We start from the raw sequence: 24,924 nt of genomic DNA, 5'->3' as shown, positions 1-24,924 counted from the left end.
TGGATACAGCAAATTATTGGATACAACAAAGTAAATCCGAAATATTTTTCGCTGACATTAGCATGCAATTAACATATGCTTATTATGAACATTGAATATAATGAGGTTATTTTCGTGTCGGATATGACTTTGTGGAAAAGGCGGCTTGACATATGGCCATGATCGCCCACCACTGTTACTGACGACCGGCCGGAGCATTTCCCATACGCCACAAACAGCATGACACACATCGATGAGCTGTGGCGCGAAAACATCGCTGGTAGCAGCACAGGCCCTGTGATGAAAATTTGTGCTCACATTGTTGAAACAGCTGTTGCATAGAAGGCGGCATGAGAGGCTGATGAGCTGGATAGGGTCGGTCATTGAAGTTGCGGGTGTTGCACAATTCCTGACGCAAGTCAGCGACTCAAGATGCAAGCTCTTTTACTGTTCTCAAAGGGAATCCACTTCAGGAAGTGGAGAGCTATGGTGAGCATTTATGAGTGCCGAAGTGATGTCCATCATATCGTTGGCCAGTTCAGCGAGTTCCGACAAGGGCTTATGCTTAGCTGTGATGAGAGCCATGGGTACGTTGACAGGAAGATGTTGAAACAACTCGCGTAATACGGCTGTGTCCAAGGGGTCTAGTTGGTCACCATTGAGGTGTTGCAGGTGACACAGAAACTGAGTTGGACGTCGGCAAGCCCTTGACATTCCCATATGCCCAATGGGGCCAATTTTCGCAGCCAGCACTAGCGCTGCCTGGTTTCTACCGGTAGTTGCACTGATACCAGAAAAATGTTTACTTACTAATAATAGATAATGTTTTGAATATTATTCACTTACAGTCTAAATTTAAAAATGACAGCGGACGTCTGAATAATATTTAGTTGATTAGAAAGTTAAATGTGTATCGAAAGCGCAATGATGCTTGTGAGGAGTACCGCACAGCAGACGACCGACGCTGGCGTCGTCTGCTTCTGCTAATGCTGTTGCGCTGCCTGCTTGCTTTGGCCAGGTATATCCCAATATATATATATTATTATTTAGGACTCAGAATTAGCTTGTACATTTACCTTTGAAGGTTGGCACTGCTGCATAGGCCGAGCGAAATCACGACGTTAATCATACTAACTTGCTGCCAATAAACAGCTTTATTGTAACATCATCTATGTTTACATGAAATGAAAAGCACATGTATAGCGTTTCAGAAGATATACTGGTGCGTGACATGCATAGTTGTTTATGTGCAAAAAGATACTACGTACAGTTTTGCCACACATTTGTGGTGAACATGAACTGTCCGCCGCTGAATGAAGAAATACATCCGACCACATAAAGCCGTCGCACGCTGGTATGTTGCTGAAGTTCCTCCACTTTTGTAGCTGAAGATGTCATGCCACTTCGTTCACAAGATTCATAAACTGCAACTTGATTTGAGCCAGTGTCTCCTGTTTGAGCAGAAACACGTAGCTTTCACAAGGATGAATTCTGTCGTGACTGTTCGTCTTCTGGTCCAGAATGGCTGCTCTCTCTCTCTCTCTTGCAGTTAACCATTCGAGAAGTCACGTTATAAAAATTTTCAACATTTAAGCTGAATTTGCTTCGAAAAGTTTATAATTTCAGATAGAAATGTGTTTCTATGCGTGCTGGTTTGATGCGCTGCAAATAAAGTTTACATAATAAAGGCTCAGCTGGAGTTTCGATTACCGCTGCCGGCGGTGCGCTGTCGTCGTTTCGATGGTGGCGCCACCCCAAGGCTTGGACGCGAAACATGCAACATGCCACAGGCTTGACGTCGGTGACCGAGCTCTGTTGTTCAGGAACTGCTGAATACGCCGATGTGCAGAGGGGACGAGATGGCGAAGAAGAGCCTCTTTGATTGTCGTACATGGTGTTTCCTGATGTGGCTGGATGAGGATGTCACATATCTTGGCCATGGCCTCTAGTGACAAAGCTTCAGGCAGGAGTTCATATTTGCAAAACTCCAACGTGACGCAATGACTGAGGAACATGTTCTCACCTTGTATGAACCATAATGTGGGATAGGCGAGCCATAGCTGTGGTAGCGTAATGGTAGCTGTAGCTCCTATAACACTCATAGAAGGTACCTGACCGGTTGCAGAGGTAGTCAGAGCAGAGTTGAGGTCGTCTGGAGTTTGAGTTTGATCCATTGAATGTTGCACTCATAGTCTGGGTCGCCAGTAACTGTGGAACCACCAAGCTCAGTTAAGAGCACAGAGGTTTTATTTGTACGTCCCTTTATTTGATCTACTCCATCGCTTCTAAGTCCTCTTCCTCATCTCTTAAGCTGCACCCCACTACTCACTCATGTCTAAAACCAGCAACGTGCCAGAAGAAGAAAAAACGTTTGCCACAACTTCATTGTAGCAGGGTTCGACTATATAGCGTTAGGCCTACGGCGAGCTGTCAGTGTTTGCACAACGACGACGAAGTGTTGTGTCTGCACAGCTCCATGCGCTTGAGCCAGAGAGCAGGAGAGTAGAACATCCAGGCAAGATTGAAGGCTCCCGTGGTTGTCCGCGTTCGAGTGACGATAAATAAAATATGTGGGACAAGAAACGCCTCACATCTTCCCAGAGACCTTTAGGTAAAAGCTAAGCTGCTACGAGTAGCCTTGTACTTCACTGCAATATGCACACTGCCCTTAGGCCTGTAACAAAAGATGAGACAAAATATGGGGACTGAGAGCTCAGCACAAAGGAGCGCGACTGCAATGCGGCAGTGCAAATTTGACTTTAAATTCAACTTCACTGCAAAGCGAGCCATACTGCTGCGAAGTTGCACCTGAAGGATGAATGCGCGTATGTGTGCTTTCTGCGCTGCCGTAAAGGCAGTAATGACTGTACAGACACAAAATCATTTATTGCGATAGCAATTATATTGACACTCCACGTGCATTTTTGCCGTTGCCATCAGCGCTGCCGTGTGCCGTGTGCTGTACATGCAAGTGAAAGCATGCAAGGGTAGCAGATGATCGTGCCTCAATCTGGCGTGTGCGAAGGAGAATGGCAGAGAGCAAGTGCGCAGTCTTCCATCGCGCGAAAGGCCCTGGAGGGATGGCAGGGAGGGAAGGGGGCGGGGCAGTGTTGGGCTCTGGCAGCAACTGCGTATTTTGTGACTGGGTGCAAGGGGAACTGACACTGACGATCATGGCTCGGGCTACGTTCACCCCACACCTGGGAAACGGCAAGCGGGTGGAAAAGCCAAAGCAGGCGGAAAATCTTTTCCGCGTACGTCCAAGTCGTTCACATTTGTTTCGCCATTTCAGCGGAAACCACTACCACTTTCGCCAACATCCATCTAGTCTGCGTACGTTTGTCCACATGGTGGTGCTGTTTGTTGCACCAATTCAAGAAGTATGTTCATTCATTGACCCATCAGTTATTAAAAGCTGTAATTTTGCCCAACTCCGCATATCATCTTTAACTTTCATCTACCATGGAAGAGGAAGAAGACATGTTTTGATATTTTTAACTGGTTGTTTTTCCTAAATATAGACAACAAACAACGGAAGATGTAAAATTTTATGACTGGATGCTTACATGCTAGTGCAGCTTCCGGTGAAGATGAACGGCTTTCCACTTTGCTGTGGTAAAAAAATCCGTCCAAGACCGATCGGGCTCGCCGCCTGGTTTTCTACCCGTTTTGTCACCTGGGTGGGTGTATTTTGTCAAGTTCTTGCTGCTTCCACTTCCTCAGAGACCTGTGAACGTAGCCTCAACCTCGCGCGCGAAACAGATGAAAATGGAGAGGCTGCGCCGCAGGGAGGGCAGCTTCTACTCCGCCAGCAAATGTGCATTTGTGCGGAGGCGCATGGTCACATGCACAATATCTTGAAAGCAATCTGCAGATGGCTCATACTTTTATGCATGCTGTTTTCTCACAGCTGTATGCGTTGAAGCGATAGATGGCACGAAGGTCACTTCGCTTGCTGCTGCTGCTGCGCTTGCTCACGCCAGTGTTTTGACAGCCAGTGCCCACGGTCATCGAGTGTGATCGAGCGTGGTGCTGACACCACGCTTGTTAATTCAATTAGTAAGCAAATGTTTCTAAATTTATGTGGCCGATAAAACTACTATCCTTACTTCCTATAAATGTCTACTAATTTGCTACTGCAATCGATGCTTCACCTTTCGGGCAAAACTGGGACATTTTTTTTATTGTGATAGCAACTATATGGACACTCCGGGCGAATTTCCGCCATCAGCATCGTTGTGGTGTTATTTATAAAGTCATAAAGTCCAAGCGCGATAAAATTGCGGCCGTGTGCTGTATATGCTGTAGATGCGAGCGAAAGCTTGCGAGGGTGAGCGGAGAGGAATGGTGGCTCGATGTTGCGCAATGCACAGGAAGGCGGGGGGGGGGAGGGGGGGTAGGAGGCGGCTGCGTATCATGTGGCTGGCCCTATCTTGAAAGCAATCTGCGGGCCCTATCTTGAAAGCAATCTGCGGGCCCTATCTTGAAAGCAATCTGCAGTGGGCACAGAGTCTAGGTGCGCCGAGTGCTGCTGGCTTCGTGTGCGCTATGTTCTCACCACTTAGTTCAATTTGAAGCCAATTGCAGCACGAAGGGCAATTCTCTCGCTCCTGCTGCCACTCTTCCTCACGGCAGCATTGTGACAGCGAGTGTCATGTTTTCCTGTGCGCACATGATAACGTGCTAGTTAATTTAGCTAGTAAGCAAATGTTTATAGCAGTTTATGCAGCTGATAAAGCGATCAACCTTACTTCGTCTGATAATAATTTGCTATCGCAATCAATACTTCACCTTTCGGGTGAAACTGTGACTTCCTTTTTTCCCTGAGCTCACACCTTTTGTGTGATACGTACACGCTTTATTTAATGATGATATTAATGATGATCTAGCTTCAGACGCAGCACACAAGTGGCAGCATACTTGGATCAGCAGGCACTTTAGATCACAGTGACTCTTTCAGTGGTATTGCTGTTGCCGATTTTGCCTGCTATAGAAACTTGTCTGAATAAACTTGCTCGAAACAGGTATACCTTTCTGGTGTCCTTTCACCGTCAGAAGACTTCCAAGAGCATGATCGTAGACCGACAAATGAAACATTTTCAGAAACAACATTTTTTTTCATAGAACTTGACACAACATTTATGAAATCATAGAAAAGCCTGAATTTGCAAACCTTACGAAAAATTCTGGAGAGTTAGCAGGTACGTTTATCTCACTGTACCCGAGTTAACATTATGATACAGAAAGTTTTCCTGGTATGCAGATTACATTTTGCAACCAGTTTAGTGTGCCAGGACTGAGATCGGCAACTTGTTCGTGGGCATTTTAAATCTTTCTTATCATGCTACGACCTTGCTTGCTTCATGCTCCCCTGATATCGAGACTTAAGTAGTTGCGTTACTCATGGGGGTCTGATAAGGGCATGACAGTTGTGCTCTTCTGCAATTCAGTTCTGATTTTTATGGGTGTAATCACCTGGAATTCATTACACTGCAGAAATTAGCAGCATCAGCTTCTTGCAAGTCTTTAACTGGTTGTGCACTCCTTGGATAACAGTCTTCAATCTTAGCAATAGAATCAAAACATTTTCACTCTTTCGGTTTAAAAGTTAATTTGCCTCAGTTTCACAATCACATTTCTAGTCACTGTCTAAAACCATTCTAAAAGGTGTTCCTGTACGGTAAAAATAATCTAGTGGAAATCATTTATTTATTATATTTTATATTTCGCCCTGTAATGCCCAATGTATCATATATGCTATGCTAAATTTGATACCTCATAATCCTGATTTAGGCATGGGCAGAAAACGCCTAGCCTATGGTAGTGTTCTTGGTATGCCGAACTGAGTTTTCAGTTGTGGACACTTCAGCAAAACAAATGACTAATTAAAGAATTACTGAAGCTTTAGCTTGGGTGCTCCCATCTAAATACATGTAAAAGAAGAATTCGTTTCTCTCTGCAACCACTGCACCAAATTTGACTAGATTTGTTGCATTTAAAAGACAAACTTAGAATCTAACGACAGCTGGTTTCAAATTCTTTATTTAGGTGGTCAATCTTTTAAAAAAGAATTGGCAAAAATCGATAACTTTCAGAAAATGAAGCTATAAAGTTCACAACTCTGTAGCTCAGCAAGGAAAAAATGATATCACAATTCTGTGAATTGCATCGAATAGCACATTAAATTAACTTAAATTATGGGTTTTTACGTGCCAAAACCACTTTCTGATTATGAGGCATGCCGTAGTGGGGGGCTCCGGAAATTTCAACTACCTGGGATTGTTAAACGGCACTTGAATCTAAGTACACGGGTGTTTTCGCATTTCATCCCCATCGAAATGCGGCTGCCGTGGCTGGGATTTGATCCCGCAACCTCGTGTTTAGCAGCCCAACACCATAGCCATTAAGCAAGCACGGCGGGTTCTAATAGTACATCTAAAGTGGACAAAATTCATATGTTACACATGAATCTAAAAAAATTCAGTAATATGGAAATATAACTTTTGCGGAGCCTTCTTCACAACATTACAAGTTCACGTAAGATATAAAAATGGCATATCAAATTTGTCCACTTTCAATGATCTGGTGAATGCCGTTTACAGAAACGCAATATCTGTTCTAGATGCAGAGCTATTAATGTATAAACTTAGTGCTTCTATATATATTCAAACTTCTGAATTTTTGAAGATACTTTTAACAAAATTCAGGCCCCAAATCGAAATTCTGCTTCCAACAGTCATTAGAACTTAACTTTCTCTCTCAAATGCAATAAATTTCATTAAAATCGGTACAGGGGTTACCTCAGAAAAGGGTTCTTGCGTTTTACATGTACTTGAATAGGCAGCATCAGAGTTGGGCCCGAGCTAAAGCTTGCTCTTAATGAGGTTTTACTTCAAAACACATTTCAGTGTTGTTTTTTTTCCTGTACAAACATGCCCTCCAAGCTCGGAAATAAAGGCAAGCAAATTGGTCTAATTTTTCTTGGCATGGAACTGTGCTTGGGCATTACACAGTTAAGGGATTTTGCAAGCGCTTTCTGAAACGCCCTGTACGTGGCCCTGTGGTTAGAGTCTCGGGCTCTGGCAGCAAAGGGTGTAAAGAGGGGCAACTCACCCTAGACTGGAGCAACTCAAGCTGCCGCACCAGCTCCTGGCGGTCCTGCTTTGTCGAGCACTGCGTGCACGGATCGGACGCACGGCGGCTGTGTCCCTGCTCCTGCAGCTGCTCTCGCAGAAGCTGCACAAGGGGGGGGTCACACGCATTTAAAGCCCAGTATTGCAAGCAAGCCTAGCTGTTAGTTTTAACCTTTAACTCTACCGCCTAACCTAACATAAATTTGCCAGCTATCGGAAAACTTGTTCCAAGCAGAGGGTTCCTCAATTTGCATTGTGCAAAGAAGTGCTAGTGGTTCATTAAAGGACCCCTCACCAGGTCTGGCCATTTTGAGCTGACAAGCGCAGAGCATACATTGCGCAATAACGATCGTGTCTGCAAAGTATAACATTGCTACGCGCCGTGGAAAGATCTGAAATTTCAAACAGAATGCCGGTTTTCACTCTCCTCGCGGCCGCCATGCTCCAAGCCAGATGGTGACGTAGTCGTGTCTGCAGTGCGACGTCACTCGTGGTGACATGTGACTTCGAGAATTATTCAAGGTAATGTCTGTTATCTGTGCGATCTGTTGCTTGAACTGACGAATTGAAGTTCAGAGAAATAATAAAACACACAAACGGAATGTTTGCGTGTTTTTTGTTTTACTTCGCACCGAAGCAAGAGAGATATACTTCCGCTTCGTCTGCTTGTTCCCACAGTCGTGTGTTCAAGTGAGCAGGTGTCAGACTATGCCATTTTCTACCGTGTTGCAGCGGTGTGATCACGCTCTTCGATCCGCCTGTTCTGCCTCAGTATTCGTGTAGCACTGAATTATACTGCTAGTCATGTTTCCTCGTGCACAGCGCACAAAATCGTGCGCTATGCAAACGAGACAACAGCTCGCACACAACACCGTCGTTAAAAGTGCGCAGCACCGAAAAAAAAGAAAAGCTAGGAGAAAAAAAATGAAGGCGCCTGGGGCCCGTAACGTATGCGCCACGTAATCCTTGAAGTCCAGTATGGGAGAACGCAGGTAAGGAATTTCGCTTGCATAGGCTAGATGGGGCGAGTGGTGAAAGCGTCTTGCTTGGCAGTGGAGCCCGCCTGCTGAAATCATGGGTTCGTGGCACTGAAATATTTCTATCTTGCCTATTAATGAGCCGATTTGAAAAATGTTTGTGGCAGGATGCTCCCTAGAGGACACATAACAACTTCCAGTGTATGACCAAAATTTGCTATGGGGCCTGGTGAAGGGCCCTTTAAGCCCAGCTAAGGGTAACTGTAAACTTAAGCAGCTACAAGTGCAATGTTTTATTTTTGCGCTTAGTGCGATGAATATAGTTCCTTGCAAGGTGGGTTTAAGTTGCCAGTTGGGCATAGCTCAATAAGCTAATAATACAAAGTACTGCTCACTGTTCGTTCGCCTCAACAACTGCAAAAATATTTTGAAATTACGGCAGTATATTGGCTCTCAAAAGTACTTTGTAGCCTACATCTTGAAATAATATGCTCACATCTATGCTTGCCATGGTCCACCTGGCAGAATTAAAAATTGCCGCTGTCTGCTCACCTAGTCACTGGCAAAAAACAGCTGTATGAGAGAAGTAGACTGTTGCCACTATCTGAGTACAATGAGCTACTGCCACTGGGTACAGAGACCTGTTACCACATGGCTAATGTGCAAACACGGACACATGTAGACATGAATAGGCCAACATAAACGCCAACTTTCAGCTGAAAGGTCTCACGTACAGTGGCAGAAAATAAAAATGGCACAGAACTTATCTGTGCATGCTGAAGGGAAGGCAGCACCAACCTTTCAATCATGTACAGTTGAACATTACTGATACGATCCCGTTACGTACAGGTGTGATTTCCTGGCGTTAAAGCCGAGACCACACGTACGCTTGCGGACGCGCGTAAGCTCGCGTCCGCGCGCCTAGCGCCTGCCGCGCCTCGCGAGTAATGGCGGTTTGCATCCACAAAGACGCGCGACAGCGCGCGCTCACTCACAGACGCCTTGGTAGGCACCGCTTCGTACTTTGTTATCGAGAGTGTTTCAAAATGCTTCAGTTTATATAAACGTAATTGCAATATTTTTATAGCTGTTAGAGCAGCGAAAAAAGGAAAGAAGAACCACTTTCTTGCGTGATATAAATCTGCTTCACCGAGAGTTGAACGTTTCGCGCCGTAGCTGCGTAGCTAGGCGCGCCGACGCGAGTCAACCGAAGCGCTCGATAACAGAGCGGAGCTGTTCCCCGAGATCACGCCGCGTTTCGACGCGTACGAGCCATGCCGCACCGCCTGCGCATGCGTGGGCGCGTGAACGCGAGCTTGCGCGCGTCTGCAAGCGTACGTGTGGTCAGGGCTTAATTTTCACAATGAGAAGACAAAAAATGAGCCAATAGAGTTACGCTGATTTTTTACCGGCTCGTACGTTCCCGGAAAACACAATTTTTCGGCACCAACGTTCAGTGCATTGCCAAACTACGATCGTAGGATACATTTTCCAGCCACTAGATCCCATGCAAACAAGAAAATGTGCGAGCCGCGTGCACTCGAGAACAGTACACAGTTGCCTGTCGTGGCAGCTTCACTGCAATACTCGACCGCCCGTCTCATATGAAAATGCTGGCGCGCACTCACTTTCTTATTCTCGCAGCAGCAATTCACCTCCCAGGTCATCGCACACCATATTTACAGCTATCACCACCAAACCTACTGCGACAAACATCTTCACCAATCTGTTTTACAGTGCATGGGGCGTAGTGCCGTTGGTAGCATACTGCATGCTTTGAGTAGGTGATAATCCCAACAAGCCGCCATTTTCTGCTGCAGACGATACGATGTAAGTGTCACATTTTGTTTTGGCGGCATCCGGCGTCGCCCACCCACTTGATTTTGTTTCAATTTACTGTCACTGTCTTTAAACACTGCACAACAGGAAAACAACAAAATGTGTCTCGGGCTGCTAAAGCCCCACCAGCTCGACCCTCATCAGCATCTCAATGTGCAACAATTCACATTATGTAGATGTGAAATACAGTTGAGACTGTCAAATTTTTTAATTATTTCGGATCTTACGTTTTCTCGTTTAGTGTGTGTTCTCTCGTGTTTTTTCCCGAAACGTATGAACGAGGTTGTACTACATGTGCGGGCACTGGCGGAAAATAACTTTTTATAATTGAGAATTTCATTTCATTAATTCAGAATTATGGAATTACAATGTATGATATACAAAAGCACATGCTGAAGTCAGTGACTATAAAGACTTCCCATACTCTACTATACTATACTGTCTGCAAATTCTGCTCTGTTCAAACATGACAATGAAGAATTTCACCTTATGGTCAATGCATGGCACCTCGTTAATAGCAGTATGTAGCAGGTTGCATAAGGCAGCTTTATGTTACCTTGCATAAAAAAGAACTGTCATGCCTAAACAGTTGGTACCTTTCACGAGTGCCCACAAGTGTCCATTATTTATGAATTGGCACTGCCTTCCCTTGAGCATCCATGCAGAGATAACTTTTATGACTTCTTTCTTTTCCACCACAGTGCAATCTTGCAGTTAATCTACTCAAAGAGGCCACAGGCAGCTTTTCTAACTGCCAGCAACACAGATGGCAATGTTCTCTCTCTCTCTTTTACTGTCACAAAAAAGAAACTGTCAATTCTAATGTTTAATTCATGCAATGATGTGGACAATAAGATGTGACCGGCATGAAATTTGAGCCCTAACAAACTAGATTTGAATTTAAAGTACTTATGCAATGTTGAGATAAATGCGCTGGTCACTGGCACATTGTTATACATGAGTATGGTAGCTCAGGCCTCTTCAATTATTTTGATCAGGCTCAATAATTAGGCTTGCCGACTAATGGTGGCATGATAACACTTTGCATGGCCATCTGTGCTAGGAGATGACAGGGAGGACGTGTGCACAACACCAGGTTTTGCACACACGAGTGCACTGTTACAAGCATGTAATATATGTCAGTCAATCAATGTATAGATGGGGCACTTTACAAGAAAGCTCATCCAGAAGGGCAACGAGAAAATGTGCACGTTCACTGCGCTGCTCTCCATAAGGTAAGAAAAAGTTGTCCAATAGATGGCAAAGTGAAGGACTGCATTTTTACCACTCTCATTTCACAAAGTGTCCCAACCAAACATGGTGGACACGTGAGTAGGCTCTTATGTCCATTACTCTGTTCCCACAGCATGAACTGGAGCACATCAAACACCAGGCTCTGAACAAGCACAAGTGACAGATTGCTGGCTGCATTTCAACCTGTGGCCGATCACTTGCCGGCGCACTGTTCAGCTGTGAAATGAGAAGCAAATTATGGCATTGGAACAAAAGAATAATAATTTGCTGTTCTTGGTGTTTCTGCTTCAGGTACGGTGCATCAGCTTGAGTGATTTTTGCTGCTTTACATAAGTTTTTCTCTGTCATTTCTGCGTGTTAAAAATAAGGGAATCCACATGCCTTGCCATCTTCAAGAGACTCCCGGAGTTTCTGGGTGAGTGACTCGTTCTCAGACTGCAGTCGCCGGTTCTGCTCCTTCAGGTCACACAGCAGCTGTGCCAAGCTCTACAACAAAAGGAGAGGTCAAAAAGATTGCTTTGGCCGGGTACATTAAGGTAGATCAGGGGCCGCACTTTGAAAAAATTCTTTTTTATTCTATTAATTTCTCATCTTCCGCTGCCGTGAGTGGTGAATCCCAGTGATAACAGTAGTGCGGCACCCTGCAAGCCATTGATGAAGGAGAACAAAAAAAAAAGTTCCACGCAATCTTCTACACGCAGGAGTTGGCTACAGTAAATGGAGCAGTACCAATGAAGGTGAAGTGCCCTGAGAAAGCCCGCCTTAAACTCACAGTTCCTCGCGTCTTTTGATGCATTCAAGTACAAAACGCTTCTCATGAAGACCAGAAGAAATGCAGAACAGTATCGCCCTACACAGTCAAGAACAATATGCTTGCCTTAAAGCAGCACTGAAGACCATATTGTTCATTGAGAAAACCAACATCTCTTTCGAATATGCTGGGCATGGATATATGCACGTGTTCAATGTGTATGCCATGCATGTCAAGATTTTGCATCTATACTCGGCGATGACCTGAGCATTCAGTGCAAGCTACTCCGACAAAAGCCATCGTGTACCTGCTCGCTGTGCCTCCATACTTAAAAACAATTTCCAAACGATGTCAAGATTTCCACCTATATGCAAAGCTGCCTAATCAAAGCAAATTATTCTAAGTGCCCACAGTTTGAATTCCTCCTCCTTTGACCTGCTGAAGCAGGGTTTTTTTCCCCCCTCAAACGATTGTGGTTCCCAACCACTGATGACAAAGAGTGTAGCAAATGCGGCCAGCTTTATCGGTCATTTAGGAACCACCCTGTTTCTAGCAAAAGCATTTGTTAACTTTTCGCAATGGATAGAGAGCAAGAACAACGCCACTATTCTCATACTGTTTAGATGCAAGCATCGAATGTGCGCATAACATGCTGGCATGGAGGTGACGACTCTTGCCAGCAGTGAAGCAATTAAGCAGGTGCACCTGTTCAAGACTTCAACGAGGAATGGCATAGCAACCATGGGTGAAGCAACAGAGGCACAAGCTTCCAAGGCGACATAATCACAAGCGAGAGAGAGAGAAATCGGGTGGGAAAAGCAGGGAGGTTAATTATAAGAGCTTCTACTTTTTCTACATTGCACTGCGGGAAGGGTAAGGAGAAATGAAAAACAGAAAGAATAACAGAGAGATAAAGCAAAGAAGGAAAAAATAATAGAGGAAGTGGGGAACATCTGTGAGAACTATAGTCTCTCTAACAGGCCACTTGAATGTAAAAACTCCAAGAATGTCTTGACCGACTTGTGGTGTTACCACTGTATAGGCTGGCGTTCCAGGACTGTCTGCTCTGAAAGCATCCAGTCGACCAGATGGGCAAGCTTAGTCGCTGATGGCTGCCTGTGTACTGTATTGTGGACAACAGCAAAGGATGTGTACAATAGTTTCCTCGCCACCGCAGTGGTCACAAGGAGCAGTACCTTCACTGCACTGAATAGAATGTTCTAGAAGAAAAAGTGAAGGATGTGCAGTCAACTGTAACATTTACCATGTATGCCAAAGTCATTACATGACACCCAACAACTCCTGCTGTCTTTCAGCAAGACAGACAAACCTGCTTAAAGGTCTCAATGCTATAAGCAGGCTTCTATTAACTTGACTTCGGGTTATTCAATTATTCGGTCAATTTGAGACCGACCAAAAGGTCCCAGCCAGTGTCCATGCATTTCCATAGGTCCAATCTTTCGTTATTTCAATCCTTAAATCGGCCTTCGTCGGGTAATGCAAACTCGACCAATAATGATCCCTTTAGTGGCAGCATCTGCCTCGACAGAGCTTAGGTGGCAATGAATGCACTGAACATGCGTAACCTCTTGTCAAAGACGCCTATTTATGGCATGCCCTAGGAAGATGTTTACGCCATAACCTTATTGCACAATGTCCAATTACGGTATCTGCACTAATCCTACATTCAGAATTACCACATCAGAGCAGTGGGAGGTGAATTCCAGGAGGACCAACTCTGGGTAGTCCGGTTGGCCGCCGCCACCGCCAAGACTCAAGGTTTGGCTGCCACCTGGGGAAGGAGGTTCCGGTGGGGCTAGTCTCCCGGCCCCCCACCTCCACTGACCCCAGCAAGGACTTTCAATAAAGTTTTGTCTTTCTACCCGATTCTAACATGCGCCTTTTTTCTTTTCAAGAAAACTGGGCAAAAATTGCCTGCGTGGTTATCAGTTGTATATGAAGCCAAAACTGCCTTTTCAGCATTTGTATGCTTTACCGCAAGCATATACACTGCGGCGAAGCTGACGTTAAGAAACCGGCCACTATTGTGAAACACACATTAGACCCTTGCTCATTTTTCTTGTTACAACATCAGGTGTGGATTAGATTTCTACTTTTTTTTAGGAGCTTTAATGTCAATCCTATGTTAGTTTCCTACTTTGAACACACAGAAAGTGGGCATGCGTTTGACTCGGGGGAGCTTTAGAATCTGGCAAACACTGCCAAATGAATCAGCAGTGTGTTTTGGCATTTTTTGTGCATCTTCTTTCATTTGATCCACTGCATAAGTCCATCAGTTTTGTTTGCTCCACTAGGCTCGAATTAATAGAAGTCGACTGTACTGGAAAAATATGGCCTTTATAGTATCATCATGGAAATTAACAAATATAATTGGCTTGTTCACTTAAAGAATTATCTGGATTGGGCAGTGGTGTATTTTTCATTACACTCTCAAGCTGTCACTAACTTCAAAGCTTCGATTAGAAAGCTTACGAATTACAAAGCTTCGGTTGATTGGCATCCAGAATTATTCATTTCTTGGATTTCAGCCTACCTGAACAACCATAACCAATATGTTCAGGTGGGAGAACAACACTCTGGCTTCCTCCCAGTAACTTTGGCGTTCCACAGGAGAGCGTACTCGGTCCCCTGCTTTTTTTGCTATATATAACTGATATTGTCAATGTGGCGTAAATTCATTTATTTGCTGATAATCGTGTTTTGTTTAGAGAAGTTACCTGCATTAGTGACCAATGTGACCTTAATTGTAACTTAGGCAATGTGTTAAAATGGCGTGAGCAATAGGGAATGCTTATTAATGCAAATAAATGAGTCTATCTCCCCATACTGCGCAAAAAAGTCAGACTACTCTTACAATTTGGCTGCAGCACCTTTACTGAAAGTAGCCTGCTATAAAAATGGGTCTAACATTAATGAGTGTCTTATCGTGGAACTTGCACATAAATACCATCTGCTCTGCCGCTTTCCAGAAACTATGGCTTTTACGCCACAAACTCAAGACTGTCCTGCCTAGTGTTAAGTTACTCTCTTACTTTTCCATAATTAGGCTAAAATGTGAGTACGCTTCCCTAGATTGAGACCCTCACACAAAAATTAACATTAAGAGCCTAGAAAGAATTCAAAGAAAAGCAGTAGGATTTATTTACAATAAATTTAAGGCTACTGACTTCACCCTTGCGTCACTAATCCCACACAGCATTGAACTATTACAAATTCTAAGAAATGAAAGTCGACTAGAGTTTCTTTCAAACTTAATTAATCATACACTAGCCTTAGATGCCGCAACATATGCAACTTCCTTGATAAGCAAACCCACTCGACACCACTACCCTGATTCTCTAACACCAAATTTCGCAAGGACTGACACTTTTCGATACAAACAATAACTGACTGGAATAAACTAACTGAAGCACTTCCGCAGCACCCATGACCTGTATACCATTTGTTTAAAGAATGTTGTTATTTGGTGCATTAATTAGAGTTGTGTTACAGCCAAGTTGTTTAAATTTTTTATTTGTCGTCTACCTGCATGACCAAAGAATTTGTGTGAAAAATGTGTTACAAACTTGCTTCATCCTGTTCTTCTGTGTAAATAATCTTGTGTATTCTGCTCACCCTACTTGGACTTCTTGTCCGCAGCATTTTATAAATAAAATAAACAATAAAATAAACTAAAGGCCAAGATAGCTTCACAGTTGCTAAGTGTTTAAGATCGTGGCCAGCTAGACCAGCAATAAACTGTGTTTGCATTCAGGCAGTCCAGTGTTGTGTCTATTCTTGCTTCATGAGTGCAGCCATCTTAGGGCTGTGTGTAGTCACTTCAGCCACATGCACTAAAACTCACCTTCTCAGTCTGGCCCTTGAGGTTCTTGCCATCGTACACACTTGCTACCGTTGGACCCTACAAGAAAAGTTCAAGCACACGCCATTCATACATATTGCCACTTTTTTTAGGGCTCAGTGGTCTTCAGTGTAAAGACTGCAGACCATTATATGTCCCACCTTTCCCTTCATGACATTTAAAAAATGTCATATGAGTTACCAGGCATTGTGTACAGTGATTACATAAATATACATAGGCCTGTTTCATGTTTAAGATTTATTTAGCAAACTACACAACAAGTAGTCAAACACATAATGTGGAGACAACAGTAAATTCTTGGTCAACTAAAAATTTTTTTTGAAACTTCCAATGAACCAGTCTAGAAACGAGTGAATACAGGTCATCGCCATGTCACTCAATGTGCAAAGCTGCCTTTACACAAACTAAGTGTAGGAACAGTCAAACCTACATTTAACTTCGATTTCTTTCCGTCTTCACAGGACTGTCTTCCGACGGGAAAAAAAAAAAGAAAACAGGGGATCGCTTACAGTTCATGCCTGGGTGCACACTCTACACAGATAACGAGGGCACACAGCCTTTCTTCTTTTTTTTCTGCAGGTTTTGCACTCTGTCAGCTTCTGAGGGCGCTTGTATGCTCCAATGTGCTTGCACATCGGGAAAGAAACGAGCTCTGGAAAGAGACGAGGGGCAGACTAACCCACGCCTGGAGGCGCCTGCGTAGTTCGCCGTGACGCTCACGGAGCTGGTCAGCCATGAGCTTGAACTGGTCACGCTCGCTCTGGCACTGTTCCAGGTCACGTGTGAGGATGAGAAGGGCCTCCGCCTTGCTCTCCAACCGACATCGCAGCACACCCATCTGCAGCCACCAGGCATGCAGGTTGTGTTATATCACACAGAGTGCAAGAGCTTCCATTCCATGTTAGTCAGGTCACTGACAGAATACCGTATGGACTCGTGCAAGGGCCACACTTATTTTTCACAATTTTGTCAAGGTGAGCCCTTACACATGACTGAACATTTTGGTCAAAATAGTGTCGACGCAGCTAGCGACTACTGCACACGCCGGATTTCTGAATGTACCACTGCATCAGAGGTCAACGTGCAGCTCTCGCCATCTAGCAGCAGTACAAGGACGAGCACAGTGCGTGAAAATTCGCCAATGCGCATGGGCGGCATCGAGTCACTGAACGTGATTGCTTCTTCGATGAAATTGTTGTTCCCAAATTTCAGGCTGCCAAGTTGGGGGTGCGACCCTTACAAGGATGTGGCCGTTACACGAGTCTATATGGCAGATATTAACGAGATGCTACCTTTCCAGTTAGGAGCATTTATCACTGAAAATTTTGGTTCCAAAGCCACAAGACTATGAGAAACATCACTACAGAGGACCTAAACAAGTCAAACAGAGATACCAATAGGAACTATCTTGGCTTCCAAGGACAGAGGGAGGCAGGCAGGAACAGCCAGATTGAGGGACATGCATTACGCATAACTAGATAGGTGTGTCTATTGATAGTTGCTACAGAGGAATGGCCCCATGGCCTCGGTCGCTGTTAATAGTGAAACCAGGTGCGTCTGTACATGTTCTTATGGCTCTTCTAGTCATATATATGTTTCAGCCCAATCAGTACTGTAATCTGGCATTTACTAATAAGCATTAATTCTGATTACGAGCATACTTACTAAACATGAGTCACTTCAAACAAAATTGGTGGTCCCACATAGGAATGTGATCTGACTGTGCATGCTGCTCTTTTCACGTGTGAAATGAAGCTATTTTTTATGAAATAGGTGTTGTATGTTCGCGTTTTTCTGACACTATCCAAACTGAAATGAGACAAGCTGCACTTTCATATGGATACACACGACTGAAATGACTCAACCCTGCAGGTAGCAGTCATTGAATCACCTGTGCACACTCTCCAATACAAAACATATGCATATACTGATTTGTACCCCTTCACTTTATATTCATACATTCCAGTGATGAAATTCGTCAGATGTTCGGTCAAAGCTACTATGCATCACCATCCTTGCAGGATGTGAAAGTTCATTTAGAAAAATTTTCGTTGTGATCTGCGAGGCCCTCAGGGTACCCGTATACTTATATCGTATCTCTAACTGTATCTGCAGTCTATTCGGTGACAACAGTTGCCTGTATTCCTTAATATGCACTGAGGTATCAGTCATTAAACCGTACAGTCTCCCAAGATAACTGTTTCCCACAATAAATTTCACACCTCGGTGTCCGATTCATGCTTCATGGTCTGGTACTGCTTCATTTGCTCGAGATTATTACTACATATATTGCACTGCTCGTATAATTCTATTACAACATACAATAAAGTACTTGCTTTGGCTGTATGACACTGGCCACTTTGAATTATCCGATGCTAATTGTTAAGTTTTCTTTCTTTCTTAAATTTCACAGGTCACTCAAATATACGCTTTCTTGTATACAACCTCAACTCCTAGCTCCCTGGCAAGCTTCCTCTGAAATGGCTGTAGCAATTTTTCAGAAGACTGTATTTTGATGTCCAAACATTTTTCTAGCAGATAATTTCTCACATCTTGTCCTTCCAGCAGTACCAGAGTGGTACGTAAGTGCGTACTGTAATCACAAGGAATGATGCACATTCAATTGTCGCTCAATATCACAATCATCTGACATTTCTTCACATAATTCAACTTTTAAAAAAATCAATGATAGTGTGGTCACATAACCTGTAACCATATGTAGATGTAGAGCCTAGATGTTAGTGGCACATACCTACTCTAGGGGATTGGCCAATAACCAGGTAGTTCAATATATCAATAATCATATGAGCAATAAGAGCAATTATATAAGAGCAATTGTATTTCACTTATGTTCGTAGTTTACTTGATTACGGTTGTATTTGTTGGGATCCGTACACGGCTGATCTCACGGAACAGCTTGAAAGAGTGCAGAATAGAGCAGCTAGGTTTGTTCTTAATAATTATAGTAGAAAGTTAAGTATGACAGAAAGTAAAATTAAATTATCGTGGCAAGCATTAAAAGACCGGCGAAAAAATCTGAGGTTGAAATTTTTTCACACTGTTTATTATTCAAAAACAGGGATTGAGAGAGAAAGATATATTAAGTCGCCTACTTATACGTCATTGAGATGCGACCATGCGCTGAAAGTCCGCGAGTTTCCTTTCAAGGGTGATGTCTTTAGGTATTCTTTTTTTGTTCGGTCTATCAGAGAATGGAATGCTCTTTCGCCTGACATTGTTAATATTGAAAACAATGATGTGTTTTATTGCGCTTTATGTATGTGATTACTTGTTCCTTCCTTTAAAATGTAATCCCCCCTGCTGTAATGCCTGCATGGGCGATGCAGGTATCTAATAAATAAAACTAAATAAATAAATAAATATGCCAGTTGTTGCCTCAACACATGGGTTGTACCCACGAGGGGGATCGGCCACACTGGATGGATACCAAAACCAAAACCAAACATACCAAAAGGGGTAAAGGTGAACATTCTAAACGAGGCATTGAGAAATTAAATGATAACACAGATTTTGAGAGGACCTATACGTAAACTTAGGAAAAAATAAGATAAACTGTCCCATGGCCGCTACCCTAGCAGTGTAACCTTCTGGACGCTTCAATGAACTTGTGCAGAGCAGTAATCATCGACCCATGGCTTCGGCATCAAAAGACAAAACATTTGTTGTTGTAAGTGCTAAACCCAGATTATGAGCTGGAAATATAAGGAATATTCTGCAGAGGGACGAGAAGCAGTGGCAAGAAAGAAAGAAATGGTCACTAGTTACTGGTTCATCCCAAAAAGAGCAGAGGTTATTTACGGATAAACCAGATCTATAAAGGTAAAAATTTAGGCGGGAAACTCTACAGCGGAAGCTTGATAACATCACCTCGCATTGGCGTGAAAGGCATTTGCTTGTGTTCCACTGAAATTTTAGATGTTGAAAAACATCTGTGGAAAGTATGGATGATTCATTACAATTCAGTAATAAAAGGTGTTTATATCTAGCTCCTGTTATGAAAGAGAAATCAAGAAGAGCATTTAAGACCGGGCCATTTAGTGATGACAATGCAAGTGAGCCAGCTAATTCATTAAACAAAATTCCACTATGTCCAGGCACCCAGACAAAGCAGACTTCAGACAAACTGTCTGGGGCAAGAGTCAAAAATATACTCAGCAGGTGTGAGCAATTATGAGAAGTTAAATGTGTACAGTCCGAAAGCACATGTGTAACAATTATTACTTTAGATTTCTCTGGACGCAATTTTCTGATGGCCAGAATAATTGCCAGAAACTCTGCAAAAAATATTGGAGCATAATCATCGAGACTGGGAGCAAACAAACGACCAGTTAAGATGATTTGAAAAGATGCCAACTCTGGCCTTCTCTAAAGTTTGTGTTGCGTCTATAGAAACAACCAAGCAAGACGGAAATTGACAACGATGATCTCGAAGGGACCTTCAAGTATGCATGCAGGAAGAAGTTTTGCATGTTCTGGAAAAATATCAAAAAACAGTTTCACTTCCAACAAATCAGAATTTGGAGAGATCAGGCTTGGCAGACTAACTTGAAGTTTTGATAACAGTGCCTGAACAAAAACAACTTGTGACTGTCGATAATGCCACCAACCTGTTCTGAAATATGAATCGGGAGTCGATGAAAACGGGTTGCAAATGGGAGAGGGATGCATTGCAATGCTTCAGGAAAGTCAGGACAGTAAGTTGCTTAAATTTGGATTCAAGCATTGTTAGCCATAAAACTTGGCAGTCCAAGACAAAGACTTGGCGCTTGCCTTTCCAGTAGTATTAAAGGTTTTAGCTTGCATGCTGCACATCCTGAAAAAAGAACACAGCCAAATTTGAGAATGGGGCAGACGTAAAGTTCATAAATCATCAGCAACATAGCCCTAAGCATCCCTGTGTTTTTATTACTGAACTGGTGCAACAATGCCATTGCATGTTCTCCTTTACTAGAATTTGCTTCGATTTGCTGCTGCCAGTTTAGCTTACCATCACAGGTTATCCCCAAGCACTTCTAAGATGCAACTTGCGGTATCGGCTCATTTCGATAAAGAAGAGAAAGAAAAACAGGGTTTGACAATGGAAACACAAGTAACAAACATTTCTCGACGTTAAGGGAAAAATATAGTCTGTCCAGTGAGGGCTTGAGTTCAGACAAATATGATTGTAAAATTTGGTATAACTTATTGATATACCATGATGAGGAGAAAAAAGCAGTGTCATTTGCATAGAGATAAAGTTGCACATCCTGATGAACTAGGACAGAAGATAACAAAATATTCAACAAGAGTGGTGAATGAACTGATCCCTTTGGTATGCCTCTCATCTGTCTATATGTACTTGATGTCACCCTATCCTTGAAACAAAAGAATTCTCTACCAGAAAGGAACTCTTGTATACAGGTCACTAAATTGTCTGGAACAGCACAGTATGCTAATATAGAAATTAAAACTCCACGTTCGACACTGTCATTTGCTTTTACAATATCTAAAGTTACCAATGCTGATACATCTAATAGTCCTGCGAGTCAAATGCGGATTGCTATACGAACGTGAGCTGACCATATAGAACACTGAGGCCTGAATCCTATTTATCTCGACCACAGAATACCCTGAGAAGTAAGTTCATTGAGCTGGACATAGATCACTTTTTCTACAATTTTGACTAGATTCGATGTAAGGGCAATTCGCTGAATGTTGTCCAATACATAACCGATGTTTTGATATTTAAGTAAAAGCACAATTTTTGCAATCTTCCAAAGGTTGGAATCCATGTATATTGTAGTGAACAGTTAACTATATTCAAGAGCTCTGTAGGGAAAGAGTTAAAACAATAAGTTAATCATAGCAATTTTGATACGGTCTAGTCCAGGAGCCGATTAATGCATAGTTAAGCTGACATCAGATAATTCCGTAATGGCAACTTCTACTAACTCTGATGTCCAACTTTTAAACCTCCTAGGTCTGAGAGACTGCAAAGAAAAGCATACTTCAAGCCATCTTGTGACACCATGTAGTGAATCTGCTACTTCGGGAGGATAGAACAGCAGAATGTGACCAAACGGACTGTTGAACAGATTTTTGCTCCGTAAAAACCTAAATAGTGCTGATCTTCCTGGTTTTGACAAAAAATTACAGTAGTACATTTTTTTGCTCATCTTTAGCTATTCCCAGTTTTCCTTAAGCACAGCTGCACAGAATTTATAGTCCATTCAGTTTTTCGGTGAATCCAGTTTCGGTTTCACACTGCTTTTTTTCGCCTATAATCCCATGTGCATGCTTCATTCTACCAAGATGAGTTTGCCGGTGAGCTGCCAGACATAACCGTAAACTCAGTAGGCTGAATAGCAGAATTTAAAAGTGGTACCACTGACTCAACCTTCCATTGTTCACCACAAATGGTCAATGCTGATAATCCTGAATTTATAGCTGATTTATAAGTTTTATCAATAATGAGCCGTCTTTGCCGTACAAAAGGAGCCTGACATGAAATCATAATTTCAAATGCAATGGGTAAGTGATTGCTACAATTGTTCCACTGTCAAAGGTGTCCGGAAATGAGACATATGAGCAGAAGAGAAAGGTCTACTGCAGATGAGAATCACCCGCGTAGAAAAGTAATTCAACCTGAATTGTGACATAAAAAATTGTTATCACGCACACAATTCCACAACCTCTTTCTGAAATCTCGGATGAGTTTTGTTTCTTTCCCTCAAGGCCAGGCAATGAGTCAATGCTGAAGCTAGAATTAAATGTTACGCGTACATTATGGTATCATAATTTCGTGTGGCGCAAGATGTATTTTTACAAATTTTATTTCATTCGATCTGCACCTTTTATGCGGGCTTTCACACACCAATAATCCCGGCTATTCAACACGAATCGAGCTACATGCAAAAATGGAAACTCTTATGTTAGAATGTCGCCCCGTGGCACCATGCACCGGTTTATATATCAATGTGAGAAGGCGCACAGACAGTACCGATCGTTCAATACTCGAAACTCTAGTCAACGAGCACCATGAAGTTGGGGCGCGCGCTCAAGCCCCCCCCCCCCCCCCCCCTTCGCATTTAAAGCTAACAGAATGATTTGTACGTGTATGAACTTTACGAGTACCTAGTGCGCCGGCACTTTATTCCCAGAGATTATGCGAGCGGTGCCTCTCGTTAATTCCGAGGCAGCAGTACACACAAAAGTAACAATGTATATCCATTGATCCACTCTCCAGATGTGATACACGCAGCCTTCTGGATCTCAAGGTACGCTTAACAGACGTGCGCTAGATAGCATAGGACCGCACGTCCCACACTTAGCTACAAGCTGTGGAATACTCCGTGAGAATCTGTAGCGGAAGCTGAGCTCAAGCGATCGTACTTGCCAACACCAGCTGCGACAGCAGGAGCTGTCGGATATGTGTGCCGGAATAGCGTCGGCACGCGAGGCCGACGCCCAGGAAAAAGCCTGCTCACCTCGCCGACCAGCTTCTGGTAGTCTTGCTCGAGTTTTGCGTACTTGGACGACGACATCTTTCACTGTCTCTTATGTTAAATGTGGCGAACACATAACGGAAACACACTTTCACTTCACACAGCTGTACGTACTACGAGCGGACAGCCGCAGCGTGTTGCAGCGGCGCGCCCACACACAACGCGACAGCCGGCAACACTGGTTATCCGAAACTTGAAAACGCGCAAGATGTCAAAGGCGCCACAGTTAAAAAGCGTATCATTCGTACATGCCTAGAAAATTTCGCTAACTTTCAGTTATCGCCACGTATCTTGTTGAAACCTGCATGCGCGTTAGCCAGCGTTCGATTGACAGTTATGAATGATCAGAGGCCATGGAGGAAGGAAGGCAGCCGCGTCGCCATATTGGTCAAGCAGCACTGTGCAATTTTTTTTTGCCTTGTTTTTACAAAGCAAGGCGCGTAAATTTAAAACATCATTTGTGCAGCCATTAGGGGATCAAGAGAACAAGTCATTAGGGGGTGCTTTGACACGAGCAATAAAAAAGGCGCCTTACCTCACAAGCAACACTGTTCTTTGTCGGAAGAAAGTTTTTTCAGTAAATTTTGTGCAGCCACTGCTTCTTGCCCAAGCCGTCACGCTTTCCTTGTGGTATCATAAAAACTGCATTACCATATCTTCAGGCTTCTTGCTGCAGTTATGTGCGCTACAGCATGGCATGGCGCTAGCACAATACAACGGGAAACACAACGTGCAACGTTCGCTGCGCCGAGCCAGCCGAGCTAAGGAGAAAGATGGCGCCAACGAAAAAGAAAAACACAAGCAAAAGGCATTAAGTGCAACGGCAGCGAGACCAATCGTCGTGTAGAAAAATGAGCGACGCGCAAGGGGCGAGGAGGAGGCGAGAATGTTGCGAGGCGGCGACATAGTTCGAAGAGTGATGGTACTTTCAAATTATCAAGGGATTTTACGTGGAATTAAAGCCCCTTGATAATTTGAAAGCAGCGGCGCTTTCCTCCTCGGCTCCCACGGACGGGCCGCAGCATTCTGTGGAGGCGCGTTATTGTGGACCAGCTGCGCGGCCCAAAACGAGTGGCGTTGAAAATTTTGAGAAATGCTGATAACCGCGTCGACCATGCTGAAGGCAACGTTTATGAGGAGGTTGGTTTTCTTTTCCTAAAGCCGTATGAACGGGGTATGCTGATGTAAAAGGAGCTTTAAGACAAGTTCGATACTGCAGACAATTTTTCTGCATAATGAGATGCTTTACTTTCTGCGCCTGAACTAGTATTGCTTGTGGCACATCCACCTGCGTGTGGCTTATTAAGCAAAAGCCTTAGATCTCTGTTTCAAGGTCGCGTTGTGAGGTATAGAAAATATCACGCATCATGTAAATATATACACCTCCGAAAAGGCCGGAGGCGAACCAAAGCATGTCCACTTGTGTATAAGAGATGATTATTGATTAGCATAGTTAATTAATTATTTATTAGTGATGGTATTAATATGAATCAAGGTGTATTAGGAAGAATAAGGTGTATTAAGGAGAATTAAGGTGGATTGCAAGGTGCATTATAGAGGATTAGAGTGGATTAAGGTCGATTAAAGTCGAAGTAGGATCAAG

The 24,924-nt window shown here is 43.4% G+C and overlaps 1 protein-coding gene across 3 annotated transcripts in view; it reads right to left on the bottom strand.

Annotated features, from left to right (window-relative positions):
* The window catches only part of LOC142573028 (coiled-coil domain-containing protein 149), a 47,873-nt gene extending 24,366 nt beyond the window's left edge, over positions 1-23,507 (bottom strand). The window contains exons 1-5 of one of the 3 annotated variants that reach the window (XM_075682522.1): positions 23,304-23,507; positions 16,496-16,654; positions 15,799-15,855; positions 11,564-11,668; positions 7,093-7,215 (exon numbers count right to left, since the gene is read on the bottom strand). In XM_075682522.1, the coding sequence (XP_075538637.1) occupies positions 7,093-7,215; positions 11,564-11,668; positions 15,799-15,855; positions 16,496-16,654; positions 23,304-23,360 (501 nt within the window). In that variant the 5' untranslated portion in view covers positions 23,361-23,507. Of the gene's footprint in view, positions 1-7,092; positions 7,216-11,563; positions 11,669-15,798; positions 15,856-16,495; positions 16,655-23,055; positions 23,241-23,303 lie in introns of those variants that run through there. The other 2 variants (XM_075682523.1, XM_075682524.1) reach the window with 2 other exon arrangements.
* Between the last annotated feature and the right edge of the window lie 1,417 nt (positions 23,508-24,924).

This window comes from Dermacentor variabilis, chromosome 2 (genome assembly GCF_050947875.1).
Source record: "Dermacentor variabilis isolate Ectoservices chromosome 2, ASM5094787v1, whole genome shotgun sequence".
NCBI classification, from domain to species: Eukaryota; Metazoa; Arthropoda; class Arachnida; order Ixodida; family Ixodidae; genus Dermacentor; species Dermacentor variabilis.
This window is presented reverse-complemented; position numbering and strand designations above follow the sequence as displayed.